General features: G+C 44.4%; 1 protein-coding gene across 9 annotated transcripts in view; it reads right to left on the bottom strand.

The window, feature by feature from the left end:
• KCNMA1 (potassium calcium-activated channel subfamily M alpha 1) overlaps positions 1–18,065 on the bottom strand; it is a 581,951-nt gene that overhangs the window by 22,593 nt on the left and 541,293 nt on the right. For 6 of the 9 annotated variants that reach the window (XM_077345959.1, XM_077345953.1, XM_077345954.1 and 3 more), the window contains 5 exons: positions 14,813–14,943; positions 6,007–6,201; positions 4,467–4,585; positions 3,382–3,606; positions 418–446 (listed from right to left, as the gene is read on the bottom strand). In XM_077345959.1, the coding sequence (XP_077202074.1) occupies positions 418–446; positions 3,382–3,606; positions 4,467–4,585; positions 6,007–6,201; positions 14,813–14,943 (699 nt within the window). Of the gene's footprint in view, positions 1–298; positions 2,738–2,851; positions 3,607–4,466; positions 4,586–6,006; positions 6,202–14,812; positions 14,944–18,065 lie in introns of those variants that run through there. The other 3 variants (XM_077345957.1, XM_077345958.1, XR_013232722.1) reach the window with 2 other exon arrangements.

Raw genomic sequence — 18,065 nt, 5'->3', positions numbered from 1 at the left:
GACTGGGAGGAGAGGGGAAAGACGTGGTGGCCACAGCAGGAGAACAATTCCACTCAAGAGTGAACACGGAGATGTTCAGGAGGAGAAGGAGGGGGGGGGAGAACACTCATGCAATGGGGAACGCAAGCAGATGAAGAAAGGGTTCAAAACCAAAACGAACAAATCACAAGGGGGGGGGGGAAATCAGCAACAGCAGCAGCAGCAGCCACAGCAAAGTTTCCTCTGGGTTTAGAAATGAAGCAAAAAAATTAAAATTACGACAAGTTTGAAATCAAAATAAACAAATCGGATAACTGAATCAAGTTTGGTAACTTGGTTTTTTTTTAATGTGTCACGAGTTTTCACAAGGACAAAAGTTATAGAAGGAAACCCCACAGCAGTGTTTCTAAGCTCATGCACAACCATCGATTGTCATACCTTGGCCCATTCTATTCATCCTTGTCGCACTTTAGAAAGAGAAGTAAGCTAGGTAAGTTTTACAAAAGGCTTTTTTTTTTTTGCAACTCTCACATGTCCTGTTGAGCACTTTAACTGGCACATCCTTGGCAGGAGTCGGGAAAGGCCTCATGGCAAAACATTGGGGACTTTCTTTCTCAAACAAAGCTCAAGAAATTGGTCTCTGTGATCAAGGGCTATGCCGGGGAGGCAAGGGGGGGCAGCAGTGCTGCTGGGGGGGATTGGTTGATATGGGGGGGAGGGAGTGGAATGGGACAGTCGAAAGCAAGCTAAGTTCAAAATACTTTTCAGTGATAACCAACTTACAGTCACCCTTCGGGCAAGGAGATGTTTTGGGTGCCTCCTACATTGTACCAAACCAGAGGTTGTCAGTAAAAGTGCTTGGCTTCATTGTGAATTCACACAGCAAGCTTCTGTAATCATCATGCTTTTAGGGGGCGGGGGAAGGGGTGGAAGGAAGGAAAGGCAACACTGACCATAAAAACCACTTTCTTATACCCAGAACTACCTGTCTGCTTAGCAACTACCCTGTCCCCAGTATAAAGTAGGAAACATACAACTTATATTTGTTAAGTAAATGGCTAGCTACCTAATGAAAATAAAGGTGGGGCAAGGGAAAGAGGGGTGCAAGAACAGTGTGGTTCTGAGGGAGGCACCTGAAATGCATGAATAAGGCTGTGCAAGAAGTCAAGGCATCATCCAGCTAGGTTGAAAAGCTCAGCGTTTTCTATGGATGTCCAGTTCTTCAGACTGTATGCCTTCAAGCATAGCTTGGCTAGCTCTACATGGTTACGCGCTCCTACTTTCATCTAGCTAAGATGTAGGGTTTCCTTGCAAGTAAATGAGTTTTCCGTCAGGACACGTTACTGATCGGGACAGACAATGTCGAGGCAGAAATACCTCCTCTGTCCTCAGTGTCGTGATGCCCAAGCCATAGGCTGGATCAAATGAGGAGGCGGTGGGGTGGTTGGGTAGAGGCATGCCTTAACCAAGGAAGTTGCTCTCTCGGTGGTTGTTCCCACTGCTTCATTCATGTTATAGTGGGGAGATGCCTCATGGCACCAATTCACTCTCTTGCCAAAATACAGGTAAAGAGAGAGCCCCCTCCACTGCAGAATCCAGGTGCAGGATCCTGCACTACATTTGGCACGTATAAGGCATTGCCAGTATCCAGAAAATAATGTCCTCTCAGTCCTCGTGAGCTGGGTGGTTAAAGGTACTGGGAGACAAAGTGATCTGGGATTCTGTTTATAAGAATAGAAGGAGATCCCTGTTGGATCCTACCAGTGGTCTGTCCAGTCCAGCTTCCTTTCTCCTACAGTGGACCATCAAGTACGATAGAGGGTCAAATGAACAGGGCATAGACCTGAGGCCTTCCCCTGCTGTTGCCACCGGGTGCTGAGAGTCAGAGTTTTACTGCCTCTGAACTTGGAGGTTCCCTTTAGTCATCGCGGCTAGTAGCCACTGACTGGCCTATCGGCCATGACTCCCTCTTCCTGAATCTGATCCACAAATAGGCTGCACCTCAATCATGGTTTGAGACTTATGGTTCAATAGTTCCAAGGCAGCCCCATCCGAGGCTGCTATTCTACTTTCTAAGGCCAGCTGATCCTTTCCTTGGAATTTCTGAAGTGAATGGGGACAATTCAATTAATGCCCACAGATGTTAAGCAAGGAACTCTCTGGCTGTACACTTTTGGCAAACCCGTCAGCTTATATATGAGCCTCGCTTTTCTGAAAAAGACAAGAAGTACTTTCTGGAGGTTTTAATGTCACAAAATTAAGCTATCAGAGGGGAAGAAAGAGTTCTCTTGGGACTGATACTTAAGCATGGAAAAATACTTGCTCTCCCCCTCCCTGAACATTATGAGCATGATCCTCTGCCGCACATGGGAGAGATCGCACCCCATTTGTTCCGTACACAAGGTGACTAATTCACCTTCTAATAGACATAAATCCTCAGGAAGGAAGATTCTAATGAGTTGCATTCAATATTGATGATACACGTGGCTTTTCATCTCAAATGTCGAAAATGAGAGGAGAATATAGTTATTCGAGCGGCAGTATCAGTTAGACAAGAATTTAATATGCAATTAGACTCTTCAAAAAAAAAAGTTAAACCATTAGAGCTGCAGAACTCCATCCCTGGTCATCTTTTAGTATTTTAGCATTAAAACAAAAAAAAGGCATTCATCCTTCAAGAAACGATGTGTTTAATTTTTTTAAAGAGTCTGTCGGTGTAATGGAGAATCTGTGACACTTTAGTACAGGGGTAGTCAACCTGTGGTCCTCCAGATGTTCATGGACTACAATTCCCATGAGCCCCTGCCAGCAAATGCTTGTAGTCCATGAACATCTGGAGGACCGCAGGTTGACTACCCCTTCTTTAGTATACAAAAGATTAAAGATTTGTGTTGTTTTTCACTCCCAAACATGAAACTCCTCTCTCCCTGCGTACCCATGGGAATTGGGACTCTTTATATGTGCAAATGTTAACATCCGTATCCCTTTAACAACAACACCTTTGTGCTCCATAACTATCTTCCTCTAACTGACATCACAAATGGATCATATTCATGCTGCACATGCTCTGAGCACCGATATGCAAAGTAGCTAGTTACAGCAGTATTAGACACATCTGCTCTCCCCCACCGTAAATAACTTTTTTTGGTCCGTCTGCTTTGTTGCTGTTGTTTTGAAGGGTTTTATGGTATTGAAATAAAAATGACAATCACATGCACACTGTTCTACGTACGCAAAATATGTGTATAAAAATGGGGATTCCATGGGAGCGTAAGGTGGGGTTGGAGAGAATGGGGAAAGCGACTCTCAGACACACCGATGGGGAGGGCATGGGTGGTGGCTACAGCGGCACACATGGTGGGAAGTGGGGACACATATCAGAGTCTGTCTTCTTGCACATACTTCTGCTTTTCCCGTGAGTCCCTGGTCTTTGCGCGGTTCTGTCGGTTTGTGGTGGACGGGATGGAGTGAATCGACGAGCTCTTCTTGCTGGAAGCATAGGAAGAATGGGAAGAGTGGGAGAGGCTGGCCCGGGACTGGCCAGCGTTGTGGTCGAACTGCATCAAACAGAAAATCAAGTCCGTCGGCACGAGCTCAAACTCATAAGGTGGGTTGGCTATAACAAAACTGAAAGAAAAACAGAGAAGAAGGGTGTTACTTCCCTCCAGTTGGATTGGTTCCTGCAATCTTCCAGTCAACCTGTAAGAACATCTTACTGAAATCCAGGAAAACTACATCCTCTGAGTTTCTAATTAACCAATCTTTTTGTCCAGGACCAGTTTCAAATACCTAAACTTTCTTGTCTTTTGACATTTGGATTCAGAATAATACCTAAAACAATATTAGAACTTTCCCCCTCTAAAAATCACCACCATTGTAAATGCTTCCCAAGTTTAATTGTTTTAACCTATTTTAAATATTTTTTTCTATTTAATTTAAAATAGTTGTCAAGCTTTCTTATCTTCTTTTTTAAACTTCATTTTAGTAAATTTCTAGCATATAATTTCAGAATATTACAGTGTTGAGGCCGGGACGAGGCACATCTGCTGGGTCCCTCCTCTCAGCACCCCCCTCCTTGTGACATGGGGGGCCTGATGGAGGGCCATTGAGCGGACAGGAGGGAAGGGGGTTGGGTTGGTTAGGGTTGGGGAATTCGGGTTTCATATTTTAAAGCACAAGCCACGAGTCAGCTGGACTGGGGGTGGCTGTCAACAAATACAATAAATTAAGACAAAAATACATCAACGTTAATACTATTATTTTTTTTCATATGAGAAAAACTATCACCATCAGAGGTACCTGTTATAAGCAAACTATTTCTCTACTTTCTAATATAATTTTGCAACCCATGGCTTGAGATCCTAAATCTTATTGCTTCATAGGTTATCCTGAGGTGTCTTTGACTTATTGTTCCAGGTGGGGGCCAGAACCCTTCTGGGAGATCATCTGCCCAAGGACGGGTCCAGACAACCCAAGGTGCAACGTACCGCTTTGTGCACTGACTAGGGCTGTTTTGATGGAAATCCCTCAATCGGTATATTCCAAAGCAGAGCATATTGTAGGTTTTCAGAGCTTTACAAAACAGATCTCCATAACAACCACCATCCTAGGAGACAAAACAGAACATAAATGAAGCGTCTTTTCAAAAATCTTCACCCGCCCCAAAATCTGACAATGACAAAGAGGGGGAAGGAGATATTTTAAGCTAGTAGTTCTGTGCCAAGGGGACAAGGTGTTAGACAATCTGTTGTTTACTTGTCGCAAGTGAGAAACAATTAGTGAGGAAGCTGTCCCATTTAAAGGCTGGAATCTTGAAAGTAGCTAACAAGTGAGTGCATGGGAATGTTCTCTCCCGGTGACTTTATTAGCAAAAAAAAGAAAAAAAGAAAAAGTGATTGACTTGCATTTTAATTGAGCATGCACGCTTTGGGGACCAGCAAACAGCTTATTCCACAAATTAAGAGCAATGTAGTCTTGAAGAACTAGATAATTAAGAAGGTGTGACTTTTCTTTTCTTGCGCCAGTCTTGGAAATTATTGTGTCATATGGCTCAGCTTCCTTAACTGGGTTGTCAATTTTCAGCAAGATGGTTTGGAGTTCTCAAGGGAGAAGAACACATTGACACTTAGTAGGTCTGATTTCCCCTTGAACCTGCCTCCCCCCCCCCAATTTCCACTCCTGAAAACAAATCCCAGAATTTAAAAAGGAAGAAGAGGAAAACACATGTTTGTCTCTAAGAAATGCTGCCACCTATCAGGATTGTGTTTGGTCTATATGCCAAGCATTTGCTTTGAGTAGGGGACTCAATCGGCATTCAGTGTGGTAGCAGCAGGAACTGATTCTTGTGTATAATGCTTCCTCATGATTCTTGTGCGTAATGCTTCCTCATGAGGCCACCTCATGAGAAGGAAGGACTCCCTGGAGAAGAGCCTAATGCTGGGAGCGATTGAGGGCAAAAGAAGAAGGGGACGACAGAGAACGAGGTGGCTGGATGGAGATGTGAACTTAAATGGACTCCGGGGAATGGTAGAGGACAGGAAGGCTTCTGCTGATACTCGCATGCTACCTCTAGAGCAGGGGTAGTCAAACTGCGGCCCTCCAGATGTCCATGGACTACAATTCCCAGGAGCCCCCTGCCAGCATTCGCTGGCAGGGGGCTCCTGGGAATTGTAGTCCATGGACATCTGGAGGGCCGCAGTTTGACTACCCCTGCTCTTAACTGAAGTTAAGCTGTGGCAGCCGTCTTGTTGCTGCGGCCACCATGGCGGAATTCCAAATGTGTCTGCAGGCTCAAAAAGGTGTAAAGGAACATCAGGACAGCCTTTCAGCTTCACTCCATATAGAAAATGCAAAATGTGATGCTGGTGCTTACACGCGTGTACACAGATACACATATGCGAGCTTTCCCATTCGAAAAGGGAACGGAAGAAACAGATGGTACGGGTGCGGATCCAACTCATTCTATTCTATGCCTGTTCCAGGAGTCCTAAAGCGTCCCTCAACCTCCTTTTCCTGTCTCAGCCTTACCCCAAGGTCTGCAAATGGCCCATCTAGCAATGCCAGCTGAGCCACCCGACACCGGTCCCTGTTGGCCAGGGTCTGGGGTGTGCTGTAGCCCCCCCTCAGGGCGTTCTCCTCGGCAATCAGCGCTTCTAGCTCCGGCGTGGCTCCTCCCGTTACCAGCGTACGTATCAGCGTGAGAATATTGTCGTTGAAGTATGTCTGCAAAGATAAAAGAGAGCTCTTTAAGCAAACACCATTAAAGTCACAAGTGAAGACATCCAAATTACAACTTTTCGAGCTTTCTGCTGTTTAAAGTTCTTGGCTGTCTCTTCAAATAATTTCCCATCGGAAGTGAAAAGACAGCATCCCCCAATTACTCTATTTTCTTCTGTCCCATTAGGCTCCTGCACTCGATCCTTCGCCTGCCCGGCCCCCCTAAAAACACACACACGCACAGACCGATTCAGGGTTGATTGGTATTAAAGAACAAAAAATGTGAATCATTTATATTTCCTATAATTGGTGTTATTGGCGAAGAAATGAAGTACTGCCTTCCTTCTCGTTGCCTTCATGTCTAATAACGGCTTTTAGGACGGGTAATTGTAAAATCCAGACCACATTTAAAGCTTACAGTGGCTAGATTGCCTTTTTATACTTGTCACCAATCCGCTGGGGAGCCGCCTCTGCGCTTCAGATGTCATTACTTATTACAGCGGCTGGGCCCTCGCAGCCTTCCCAGTGCATTGTACTAAACATCTTATTACGAAGGCTGACAGTGTTCAGACACAAGCAGGTATCAATTAAACATCTTGAGTTCGTTCCAGATAAATGTATGATGAGTTTAGGATCCTGCCGCGTCCTTTTAAAAAACTCTAGGGTATAGGGTAAGTGTAGTTTATTAGGAAAGATTTCCTCCGCAGTGACATTTCGCCAGTGCCAGAAGCTGCACTGGCCTGTCAAGCAAACAATGGGCATTCTAAAATATTAATTTAATGCCAACAAAAGGGAGTTCATTTAAAAGTGTTGGAAAAGGCAATGCCTGGTGTACAAAGAAGAAGAGAAGAAGACCCTGCAGGAGGCAGCAAGAAGACAATTGGATAGGATAGTGAAGTTAGCGACTTCTCTCCTTTAAAGTGACATTCCTTGTCTGTCACCAGATTGCTACTCTCAGGGAAATTTCCCCCTTATTGTCGGAAGTGCCACACTCAGCCTTACCCTCTCTCTCTGCTAGTAATCTATCTCTATCTCCTGTCTTTCCTATCAAGTATGTTAATTCCTAAAGAAACGTTTATCTACTCTTTAATCAGATTGTATACTGTTGTTGTGTTAATTACTATGCCATCAGGGGTTATGGGCCCAGATTAAGCACATCTCTTGTTAAAGGTAGAAAGATCACTAGAGGTTCTTGGCACAAGCGGATGAGAGCAAAGGGACAAAGATTGTGACCTCCAGAGGTGCACAGCATGGTCACAGTGAACAATTAGGCAATGGCAAACCACCTCTAAATGTCTCTCACCTTGAAAACCCTATGAGGGGTCACCGTAAAAAGAAGAAAAGGGGTTTTTTTTTGTCTCTCACTTTTTACTTATCTTTTTTATACACATAGAGCCTCTTGTGGCGCAGAGTGGTAAGGCAGCAGACATGCTCTGACCACGATGCTGGGATTGAACTCCCAGCATGGCTCAAGGTTGACTCAGCCTTCCATCCTTCCAAGGTCGGTAAAATGAGTACCCAGCTTGCTGGGGAGGTAAAACAGTAATGACTGGGGAAGGCACTGGCAAACCACCCCGTATTGAGTCTGCCATGACAGCGCTAGAGGGCATCACCCCAAGGGTCAGGAATGACCCGGTGCTTGCACAGGGGATACCTTTACCTTTACCTTTATTATACACATATAAACAAAAACCAAAACCGGAAAACACAACAGATTAAACCTTCCAATAAGAGCTATAGGAATAAACCATCATGAAACAGTACTGTTCTGTCCAGTAAAGAAGGACACACAAGACGTAAAAATATATAATGAAAAAAAAAAAAAAGAAACGAAACCATTAAACCAAAGAATCTAGGTGGGAGGGGGATTTCAAGTTGGTATTCTTTTTACATAAAGTCATTGAATCCAATTTTGAACAATATTATATACATAATTGTAATCCAATATCAAATGGAAAAATAAGGCCTCCATCTGATTAAAGAACGAAATAGATTCTGAAAATTCCATCAAATATTTTATAAAACCATTCCAGTTAATCATAAAGTCATCTTCCTTTTTTCTCTCCAGAATTAATTTTACTTGTCAGTTTCTCAAGTCCTTTATTTTTGCACATCATCTTTTAAAAGTAATCCCTACAGCATTCTTCCAACATTGGCTAATAAGCAATCTAGCTGTGACTAAATGATAATTAATCAGCATTTTTGTTTACATTGGGAGTTTTATTAAGATATATATGATGAACAGGGCCAATTCAGCAGTAGGTTTTATATGTTCCTGGGTGATTTTAATAATCTTTATAAATACTGATTTCCAAAATTTGTTTAAACTTGGACAAGACCACCACATATGCATAAATGTTCCTACTTCATCACAACCTCCGCAACAGTTTTTATTCTCTATTTTCATCATGTGGGCTATCCTTACTGGAATCATGGAATCATAAAGTTGGAATGAGGTTGTTTGAGCCAATTCACCATGGCTTCCAGACAGGTGGCCAAGGTGTCTGGGGGTATGGATGGCTAGCCACCCATCAACAGGAATAGCTGGGTTTCATACCCTTGCCAAGCCCCAAACCCTGGACCACCTTGAAAGGGGGTGCATGTATATGTTAAACAACATTTGGGAAGAGAATAGCTTCCTGCAGGACCCCACACAGTAGAGTTTGTCACCAAGAGGTTCTTTCCTCTAGTGCTATCCTCTGTCTCCAGTCCTGGAGAAAAACTGCAGCCATTATAAGGCTGTACCTTGAATCCCCACATGAGCTAGGTGTTGGGCTAGTAGTGCATGGTCTACAATGGGGATTCCCAACCAGAGTCCATGGACCCCAGGGGTTCATACCCTTTCCCCTCCTGCCTTAATGGACTTCGCCACAAGCTAGGGAACTACATGCGTCTGCCCAGAGTGCTTGGTGGGTAGGCCATGGGTGTAAAAATCAAAGGGGGAGAGTTGGTATGGGGGGTGGCTGTTTGGGCTATCCTCTTGGTTCCTGTCCTTCTTTCCATCCTACACAAGGTGGAGCCACCACAGTATTAGTAAAGGTGGGGGAAGAGAGCAAAAGGAAGGAAAAGGATGTGGGTGGTTATGGCAAGGCTTTGAGGACATCACTTCAGGGGTCCTCAAAGCCTGAAAGCATACTTCAGAGGCTCCTCAACAGTCAAAAGATTGACAAAAGTTGGTCTAGAGTGTCAAATGCTGCTGTCAAATCCAAGTAAAACAGCAGCACCAACTCAACTAGATCCAGTTGCCTCTGGAGGTCATCTGTGAGGACAACCAGAACCATCTCCACCCCATGGACTGATCAGAAACCAAACAAGAAAGGATCAAGAGTTGAACTTTCATCCAAGAAACTTCACAGCTGTCCCATGAACATCTTGTTCAACCATCTTATCCAGAAATGGCGGATGTAAGACTGGGCAATAGTTGGCTGGGTCAGAAGGGTCCAGGCCTATTTTTTCAGAAGTGACCTAACCACAATATCCTTTAATCTCATTAAGAAGGTCCTTCAGACCACGGATAGGTTAATAATCTCCTAGAGAGGGACTTGACTCTCATCACTGCTGGCTTTCACCCACCATTTGAGGGACATAGATCTAGGGGGCATGTGGTTGGCTGGATAACTGCCAAAGTTCTGTCTATTTTGGCCAAAGAAAGCAGACTGAATTGGTCCAAAGTAGGACCTTGAGACAGCCAAGGGGCCCCCAGATCACTAACTGTATGAAGCTCAGCAGATAGGTCATGGCAGAGTGACAAGAGTTATCTGCAAAAAAAACCTCATAAAAGCCTCACAGCTAATGTTCAATTGAGCAATTTTGGATGATCCATTAGATACGGATATGAGAGACTGAATTTTTTGAATAATTCAGCTGGGTGTGAGCTAGTGGAGGCAAAAGATGTTACAAAATCTTTTATAACCTTCAGTGAAATCCTTCATAAGCGTCTTATAAAATGTTCTTGATACCTCGTTATGAATTTTCCACCAAACTCGCTCTAGCTGTCTCAGTTCCTGTTTCTGTTTGAACAGATCCCACAGAGCTGGCTTGGCAAGGGAACGGAGAAGGCATCAAGGAGCAATCTCATCAGTGACTTAGGAGAGATGACTGTGCCAGTCTTCAATTAAGACTTTTGATAAGGTTCCCAATGATATTCGTATTGGCAAATTGATAAAATGCAGTATGGATCCTATTACTGTTAGGTGGATCAAGAACTGGTTGACAGATTGCACCCAAAGGGTGCTTATAAATGGTTATCTTCTTGGAGAGGAGTGATCAGCAGAGTGCCTCAGGGATCTGTCCTGATTTGGATGAAGGAATAGAGGGGGTGCTTATTAAATTTGCAGGTGATACTAAACTGGGAGGGGTAGAGAACAGCAGAAGACAGAATCAGGATACAGGATGATCTTGACAGGCTGGAAAACTGGGCTAAAATGAATAAAATGAATTTTAATAGTGAAAAATGTAAAGTTCTTTATTTTGGTAGGAAAAATCAAATGTATCACTATAGGATGGTTGAAACTTGTCTTGGCAGTAATACGTGTGAAAAGATCTGGGGGTCTTAGTAGGCAATACACTGAACATGAGTCAGCCATGTAACTCGGTAGCTAAAAAGGCAATTGGCATCTGGGGCTGTATAAGAAGAAGTATAGTGTCCAGATCACGCAAGGTGATGTTACCACTTTACTCTGCTCTGGTTACTTGGAGTACTATGTTCAGTTTTGGGCACCACAACTGAAGAAAGATGTAGAAAAAACTGGAGGGTATCCAGAGCAGGGCTACAAAGATGGTAGGGGGTTTGGAGACCAAGTCGTATGAGGAAAGGTTGAGGGAGCTTGGTCTGTTTTGCCTGGAGAGAAGGTGACTTAAGAGGTGACATGATAACCATCTTCAAATGCTTGAGGGGCTGTCATATAGAAGATGGAGCAGAATTGTTTTCAGTTGCCCAAGAGAGTTGGACCAGAACCAATGGGTCAAAATTAATTCAAAATATTTTTCGACTAAACATCTGGAAGAAGTTCCTGGCAGTTAGAACGGCTCCTCAGTTGAACAGGCTTCCTTGGCTGGTGGTGAGTTCTACTTTGGAAGTTTTTAAGGAGAGGCTAGATAGTAATCTCACAGAAATGTCAATTTTATGAACTTAGGCAGAAAGTGGGTGGGCAAGAAGGGATGTGCCAGTGTGTGTCTCTTGTGGGCCTTCCTCGCATCCCCAGGGAATTGCTGATCACCACTGTGGGATGGTAGGTGAATTTCCTCCAGGCCAGGCTAAATTCTGAAGATTTTTGGTGGCGGGGCAGAGGGGAACACTTGGGCATGAAATTGGGGCCACTGTAAGTGGGCAAGTAGTTATGAGTTCCTGCATTTTGCAGGGGGTTGGACTAGATGACCCTTGAGATCCCTTCCAACTCTATGATTCTACGATTCTATTCTATGAACATATCAACCAAGTCACTGGGAGGCATTGGATTTCATAATAAATTGTGGAAACCATTTGAGTCATAAGTCTCCTTAGGAGAGCATACATCAACTCTCTGCCTATCCAGAGAGACAGCAGAGTATTGATCCAAGCTGCACTTGACCAATATTTATCCTTATCCCAAACATCCAATCCTGGATGTGAACTACTTGGCGTATGGGACCAGTACAAATTGGAAGAGTCCCAGTGTTTCTATGCCATACACAAGGTCCCAGTTCAAGGAGTAGTCAGTCATCTCCCCATGGACACTGAAGTCTCCCAGAACAAATAGTCTGAGGAACCTGGCCAATTGCCCTAAGAAATGTGGCAGGGCAATGGCAGGAGTGTTAGGCGGTCGGTATGGCAAACAGATGGCCAAACTCTCTACTGCAGGGGTAGCTCCCAGGAGCCCTTGCCAGCATTGTAGTCCATGGACATCTAGAGGGCCGCAGTTTCACTACCTCTGCTCTACTGCATCCCATGCTAGGCCCACACATTCAATTCCTGGGATTGCTGTAATAGGGAGTGCCCGAAAGGTAAAATATTCTCATGCCAGTTTCACAACCCCCACCCCCCAATCTTTTGTCTGGGATTGGTAGAGGGCTGAGAACCCAGGCGGAGCCTTTGAGGACAACTGTTTTGCCTTCTCATGTCCTTCGAAAAGAAGGAGAATATGGTTGATGCAGTGGCAGGTGGGATTCCTTTACGAAGTATCAGATTCTGTATTTGTCTGATGCTGGGTAAAGGCATTTAAAACCATGCTCTCCTTGTTCTGTGAGAGAGGGCAGCGTGGCCCAGATGTTCTCACAGTGGTAGTTTAACACAATCCCTTTCAAAGGAAAGCACCAAATTCCTGTGGTTAGGTGTGTTGATGTTATTAAGGGTGTGAAAAAGATTCTTGACTTGGCTGTCGCTAATGAGCTTCCAGCATTCCAGCATGGAAAAAAGACGATACGGAAGGGACAAAGATGACGACGACCTCAGCAAAAAAAGGCTGCCGCTTCTGAGCCCCATCTTTGAGCCTGCAGTGCCCCCTAGCCCATTTCCCTGAATTGCAGCTCTTGTGGATGGTAGTTATTGGGATACTGCTTTCCAGGCCTCTCCCTGCACTGTTTAATATAGGTGAGTGAGTGTGTGTGTGTGTATATAAGGAGAGAGAATTACATGATTGTATAGTTCACTATTAATGCTGTCCTGTCTGGTCTTTTACGGAAAATTGAACTGAAAATTAACAGATTTTTAAAATACTTTCTAATGACATTTTGCCTTTCAAGAATCATTAGTATTGTTTTCTGCCCAAGGTTCTATTTCCACAATATTTGCTTGTGTGCACAGATTATAAAGAGCAAACTCCAGGGCCCTTTCAACGGCACGGTATTTTTTACAATATGTACTTCAAGGCAATCATCATGTCTGAATACACACGCCGCATTCAATTTAAGAGCCTGAACCACTAAATGTGGACAATCCAGAGCTGAGATCGCTACCTGGAGTCTCCTGACATCACAGAGGCTGAACACAGCCAAAAATCAAGCATTCATTAACTTATTATATTGCAGATTCAAATGGGTAGCCGTTTTTGGTCTGAAGTAGCACTGATTTTATTATTATTAGCTTAGGGCTAATCCTGCGTTGAGCAGGGGGTTGGACTAGATGGCCTGTATGGCCCCTTCCAACTCTATGATTCTATGATTCTATGATTCTATGATTATATTGCAAATGTACAAGACAGGCTCCTCAGGTTTTCTATGATGCTTTCATAAGATTCAATCGGGGAGTGGCCTTATTGCTTGTTAACAATACTTCTGAACAGCAGGGAACAAACAGTTTAAGATTTGTGATTTTATTGTAGTTGTCAGCTAACATAGAACAAAAACAAAGATTTTGTCTAGGTAGCCTTGTTTTTGATGGTTGGCTACCTTAAATAAATCTACATTGTACAGTATCTTGTTTAGGATCTAAAGGACAGAGTCATTTCTTTACTGTAGCTCAGGGGTAGTCAAACTGGCCCTCCAGATGTCTGTGGACTACAATTCCCATGGGCCCCTGCCAGCGAATGCTGGCAGGGGCTCATGGGAATTGTAGTCCACGGACATCTAGAGGATCACAGTTTGACAACCCCTGCTGTAGCTCTTTACAGGGCCTTTTGCTTCCCCTGCAGTGGTTATCCTTGGTTATCCCCCCCCCCAGACCTTGTTTGCTAGGCTTCTCAATCATCCATTTCCTCCTTCCCTTTACCCCAAACAGCTATTCCCTATTGGTCTAGCTCCATCTCAGGTCTAGGCCTCTTCCTCAGCTTTAACCCACATCAATTATAACCCCCAAGGAATTGCAGGGAAGAGAGAGGTGAACCCTTGTGTAACAAGCAGAATTCTCTAATTTTGGAGTGAAACCCCAAAGAAAATGTTTGTTCCCCACATCATATACAATATGTGTCTCTGCTTCCCAAAGACCCGTTAAGTCAACCAGGCATGGAACCATCTTTTCTCCATGTGGGTTGCTAACCAATAGGGAGGGTGGGAGGGTTTGTGGAGGAGGGCAGTGTCCTGGGTGATAAATTCAACAGAAAAATAAGGCCACATCTACTTACAGGAAGTTTTTACCATAGAGTTCCTACTGACTCCTAGAGCTACTTGGAAGTGACAAGTGGTAGATCTAAGAAGCATCGAAAACTCTATGGAAAGAACTTCTTTTTTGAATTTCCCCCCATTGCCACTTGCAGCAGTGATGTGCATTGGGACTTGGGGGGAGGGAATTCCTGCCAGGAGTTTGGCAGCTCTACTAGTCAGCCTTCTGAACTACTAGTAGAGACCAGATGGTACCTGTTCAATGTTAAGGTCTTTGTACTCATGAAGTTGTACAGAAAGGCTCAGTTAAAGAGCAACCAGTGCTGAGCCCACCTTCCCCCTTACACTTGAGTATTCCCATTCCATCAGCCTGGGCAGAGAGGCATCTGGGGGTGCTTACTCCTAGCTGGAAAGTTTGCAAATTCCTTCATCCATGCCAAAGGAAAGGCACACATGCAGAGCATGACATTATATAAATAAGAATGCAAGAAATACCTTTGCCCAACTTGACCACGGGATGAATGTGGAACTGTAATAGCAACTGGGGGGGGGGGGGTTCTAACCCATTACAAAGACACAGAAAACAGGGGGAGGGGGGGCTTACTGCGCTCATGAGAGAGTCCAGTACGCTGACCGCAAATGCAGTTCCACACGCAAAGGGCTGTGTGAGATACAGTTCGGTGTCGGGGTCGTCGTCATCGTCTTGGTCCAAAAACTGAACATTTGAATCATTCACTAAAAAGATAATAATTAAATATATATACACATTAATACTTATACACAAAGATCTTTCCAAGCACCAGCAGATGGCCTTTACATACTACATGCGAAAGAAATCACAGATTGGCTATGTCTAGAAACACAGGCGTGTCTTGAACTTGAAACAGATGGGAAATGTGCATTTGAAGAAACTGAGTGGACCATTACGAAATGTGAATATCCCCGAGGGCCAGAAATGATTTCCTCCGGTGGGGGCTTTGTGACACTCTCTGGACAACACAGAAATCCCACCAAACCCACTCTGAGCATTTGTCTGGGGCAGTGTGCTTAAAGCATGTGTTGTGCTGGAATCTGTGCTGTACAACACAACTCAGGAAACACAATATAGCGGCGGGGCGGACACATACAGATCCGGGCGGACCTTCCATTTTCTGTTCCTGTTTTAGTTGTTGTGATTGCAAAGGCAAGACCTAAGGGGGGGAATCATAGTTTGTTGCTAGAAGAAGAAGAAGAAGAAGAAGAAGAAGAAGAAGAAGAAGAAGAAGAAGAAGAAGAGGAAGAGGAAGAGGAAGAGGAAGAGGAAGAGGAAGAGGAAGAGGAAGAGGAAGAAGAAGAAGAAGAAGAAGAGGAGGAGGAGGAAGAGGAGGAGGAGGAGGAGGAGGAAGAAGAAGAAGAAGAAGAAGAGGAGGAGGAGGAGGAGGAGGAGGAAGAAGGAGAAGAAGAAGAAGAGGAGGAGGAGGAGGAGGAAGAAGAAGAAGAAGAAGAAGAAGAGTTGGTTCTTATAGTCACAACACACCAAAAATATTTTTTTAAATATGTAAATAAATCATGTCAGACTAGATGACTGGAATGAGGAGCTGAGGGCAGCAAAGCATATTAAGACTGCCATATGACCTCTGGGGGTTGGGCACCATCGACCCCAAGGTCCTGTAGCCTGCTGCAGTAAACAATCTAAAATTCACTGGTGAGTAACAGCATCAGTTCTGGGGGGGACTCATAAGTGATGCCACTCCTCTGAACGAATCATGGGTACTCTATGGTTTTATAGCGTTAATTCTTGACATTGGTGCTTCTCTAGGATGCTGATTTTAATTTCAAAAACAAGTCTACACAACACAAACTTTGTTATGAGTATCTCTTTATATCATGAACATTCTGGCAAGCCCTTGCCACAGATTAGGCCTCACTAAAGCAGTTTATCTGTGTCTTGTGGGGTTGCAATCTCTGGGTTAGGAAATATCTAGAGCCCAGGGGGGTGGAGCCTGGGGAGGGTGAGGTTTAGAGAGGGGAGGGGCTTCAGCAGGGTACAACGCCATAAACCCCACCCTCCAAAGCAGCCTTTCCCCCCAGGGGACCTTATCTTGATCCGCTGGAGATCAACTGCAATCGCAGGAGATCTCAAGGTGCCACCTGGAGGTTGGCATCACTAGTGCAGGCTATATGATTTTAAATTGCAGATGGGAAGGTAGGCAACTGTATGATCTTTTACATACACACATACACAATCACATTGTATAACAAAGTAGCATGTCGGAGAGATAGCTCGCCCAGAACAACTTTCTCCTGAGACCTAATTTCCTTTGGAAAAGAGGCGTGGGATTTTGGATTTGTTTTGCTTTTGGTATGGATAAGTACATGTCAGGCCTTAGAATACTACAGGCAAGGATTTCACTGACTCTGTTCCAATGACTATATTACTTATTTTATTGACTGATTCTTTGGACTTCTATGCTGCCACTCCTGAGGTCGCCGGCTCGTGGAGGCTCCCACCATGCAAGTATACAATAAAGTTAATACATTAAAACCACCCATAAAATAATCCAACAGCAACATAAGGCAGAATATAATAACAGGAGTATAAACTGCAGTTAAACCAAGCTGTGGACTTCCAGCAGTGTGAGGCATCCCAGATTTTGAGATTTGTGTGTGTGTGGGGGGGGGAGGAAAGATGGAAGATGTCGCTATCCTGGCCTCAACTAAATCCATGGCGGAAGAGCTTCGTCTTGCAGGCTCTGTGGAACTGAGTCAGAGCCCTCAGCTCTTCCGGGAGCTCATTCCACCAGGTAGGGGCCAGGACTGAAAAGGCCCTGGCCCTGGTCGAGGCCAGGCAGACTTCTCTTGGACAGGGGACAACCAATCTATTGGTGTTAGAAGAGCAAAGAGCACTCCGGAGGGCACAGACAGACAAGTGGTTCCTCAGATATGCAGGATCCAGACCACGTATGGCCTTAAAGGTCAAAAACAATACCTTGAATTGGATCTGGAATTCAATTGGCAACCAATGCAGCTGCCTCAGCACCGGCTGGATATGACCTCTCCAAGGTGTTCGAGTGAGAACCCCAGGAGCTGCATTTTGTACCAGTTGCAATTTCCGGGTCAGGGACAAGGGTAGGCCCATATAGAGCAAGTTAAAGAAGTCTAATCTGGACGTTACCATCATATGGATCACTGTGGCCAAGTGCTCCAGGGCCGGATAGGGTGCTAGTAGTGTTGCGTATGTCTAAATAACCAAATCAGTCATTATACCCATTGAAAAATGAGACACAACAGGTTTACAACAACTGTTTCTGACATGAAAGGGGTGTGCTAAGAACTCTTCTTCCTTTTGTGGTGCTAACTAATGCAGAATCTGTTCCACATCAAATTTTATTTATATTTTGTTTTATTGACTGCCATTCCCGGTCCAGCTGGCTCCAGTGTTTCCTTCCATCTTCCAACTAGGAATCCTTTTTAACTGGTTCTGGTTCCTGTGCTTTTGAACTTTCCCTTTCCAAAGCAATTTGCTATGAGTTGGAGAGGAGGGACCTTGCTTGGGAAATGGAAATATAAAGGCCTTTGACTCAGGGAAACACTTCAGTATTTTGGGGATCTTGACCTTAGCTTTCTTCTTCTAAAGCTTGTATTTTCAATTCACAACGAAAAACTGATGACCTGGTTATTTAACTAAGGGAACCCCCGTAGTGACACAAAACCAAGAACATAAAAAGCGCCCCTCTTGAACAACCAGCGGTTCATCTAGTCAAGCATCGTGTCTCATACAGTGGACAACTAAGTCTTCGGGAGAGCCATCAACAGGGCACAGAGGCCGAGGCCTTCCCCAGTTTTTTGCTTCTGAATGTTGTCACCACCTTTAGTCA

Source organism: Paroedura picta, chromosome 7, assembly GCF_049243985.1.
Source record: "Paroedura picta isolate Pp20150507F chromosome 7, Ppicta_v3.0, whole genome shotgun sequence".
Classification (NCBI taxonomy): domain Eukaryota; kingdom Metazoa; phylum Chordata; class Lepidosauria; order Squamata; family Gekkonidae; genus Paroedura; species Paroedura picta.
Note: the sequence above shows the minus strand (reverse complement) of the source record. Positions and strands in the feature narration are given on the sequence as shown.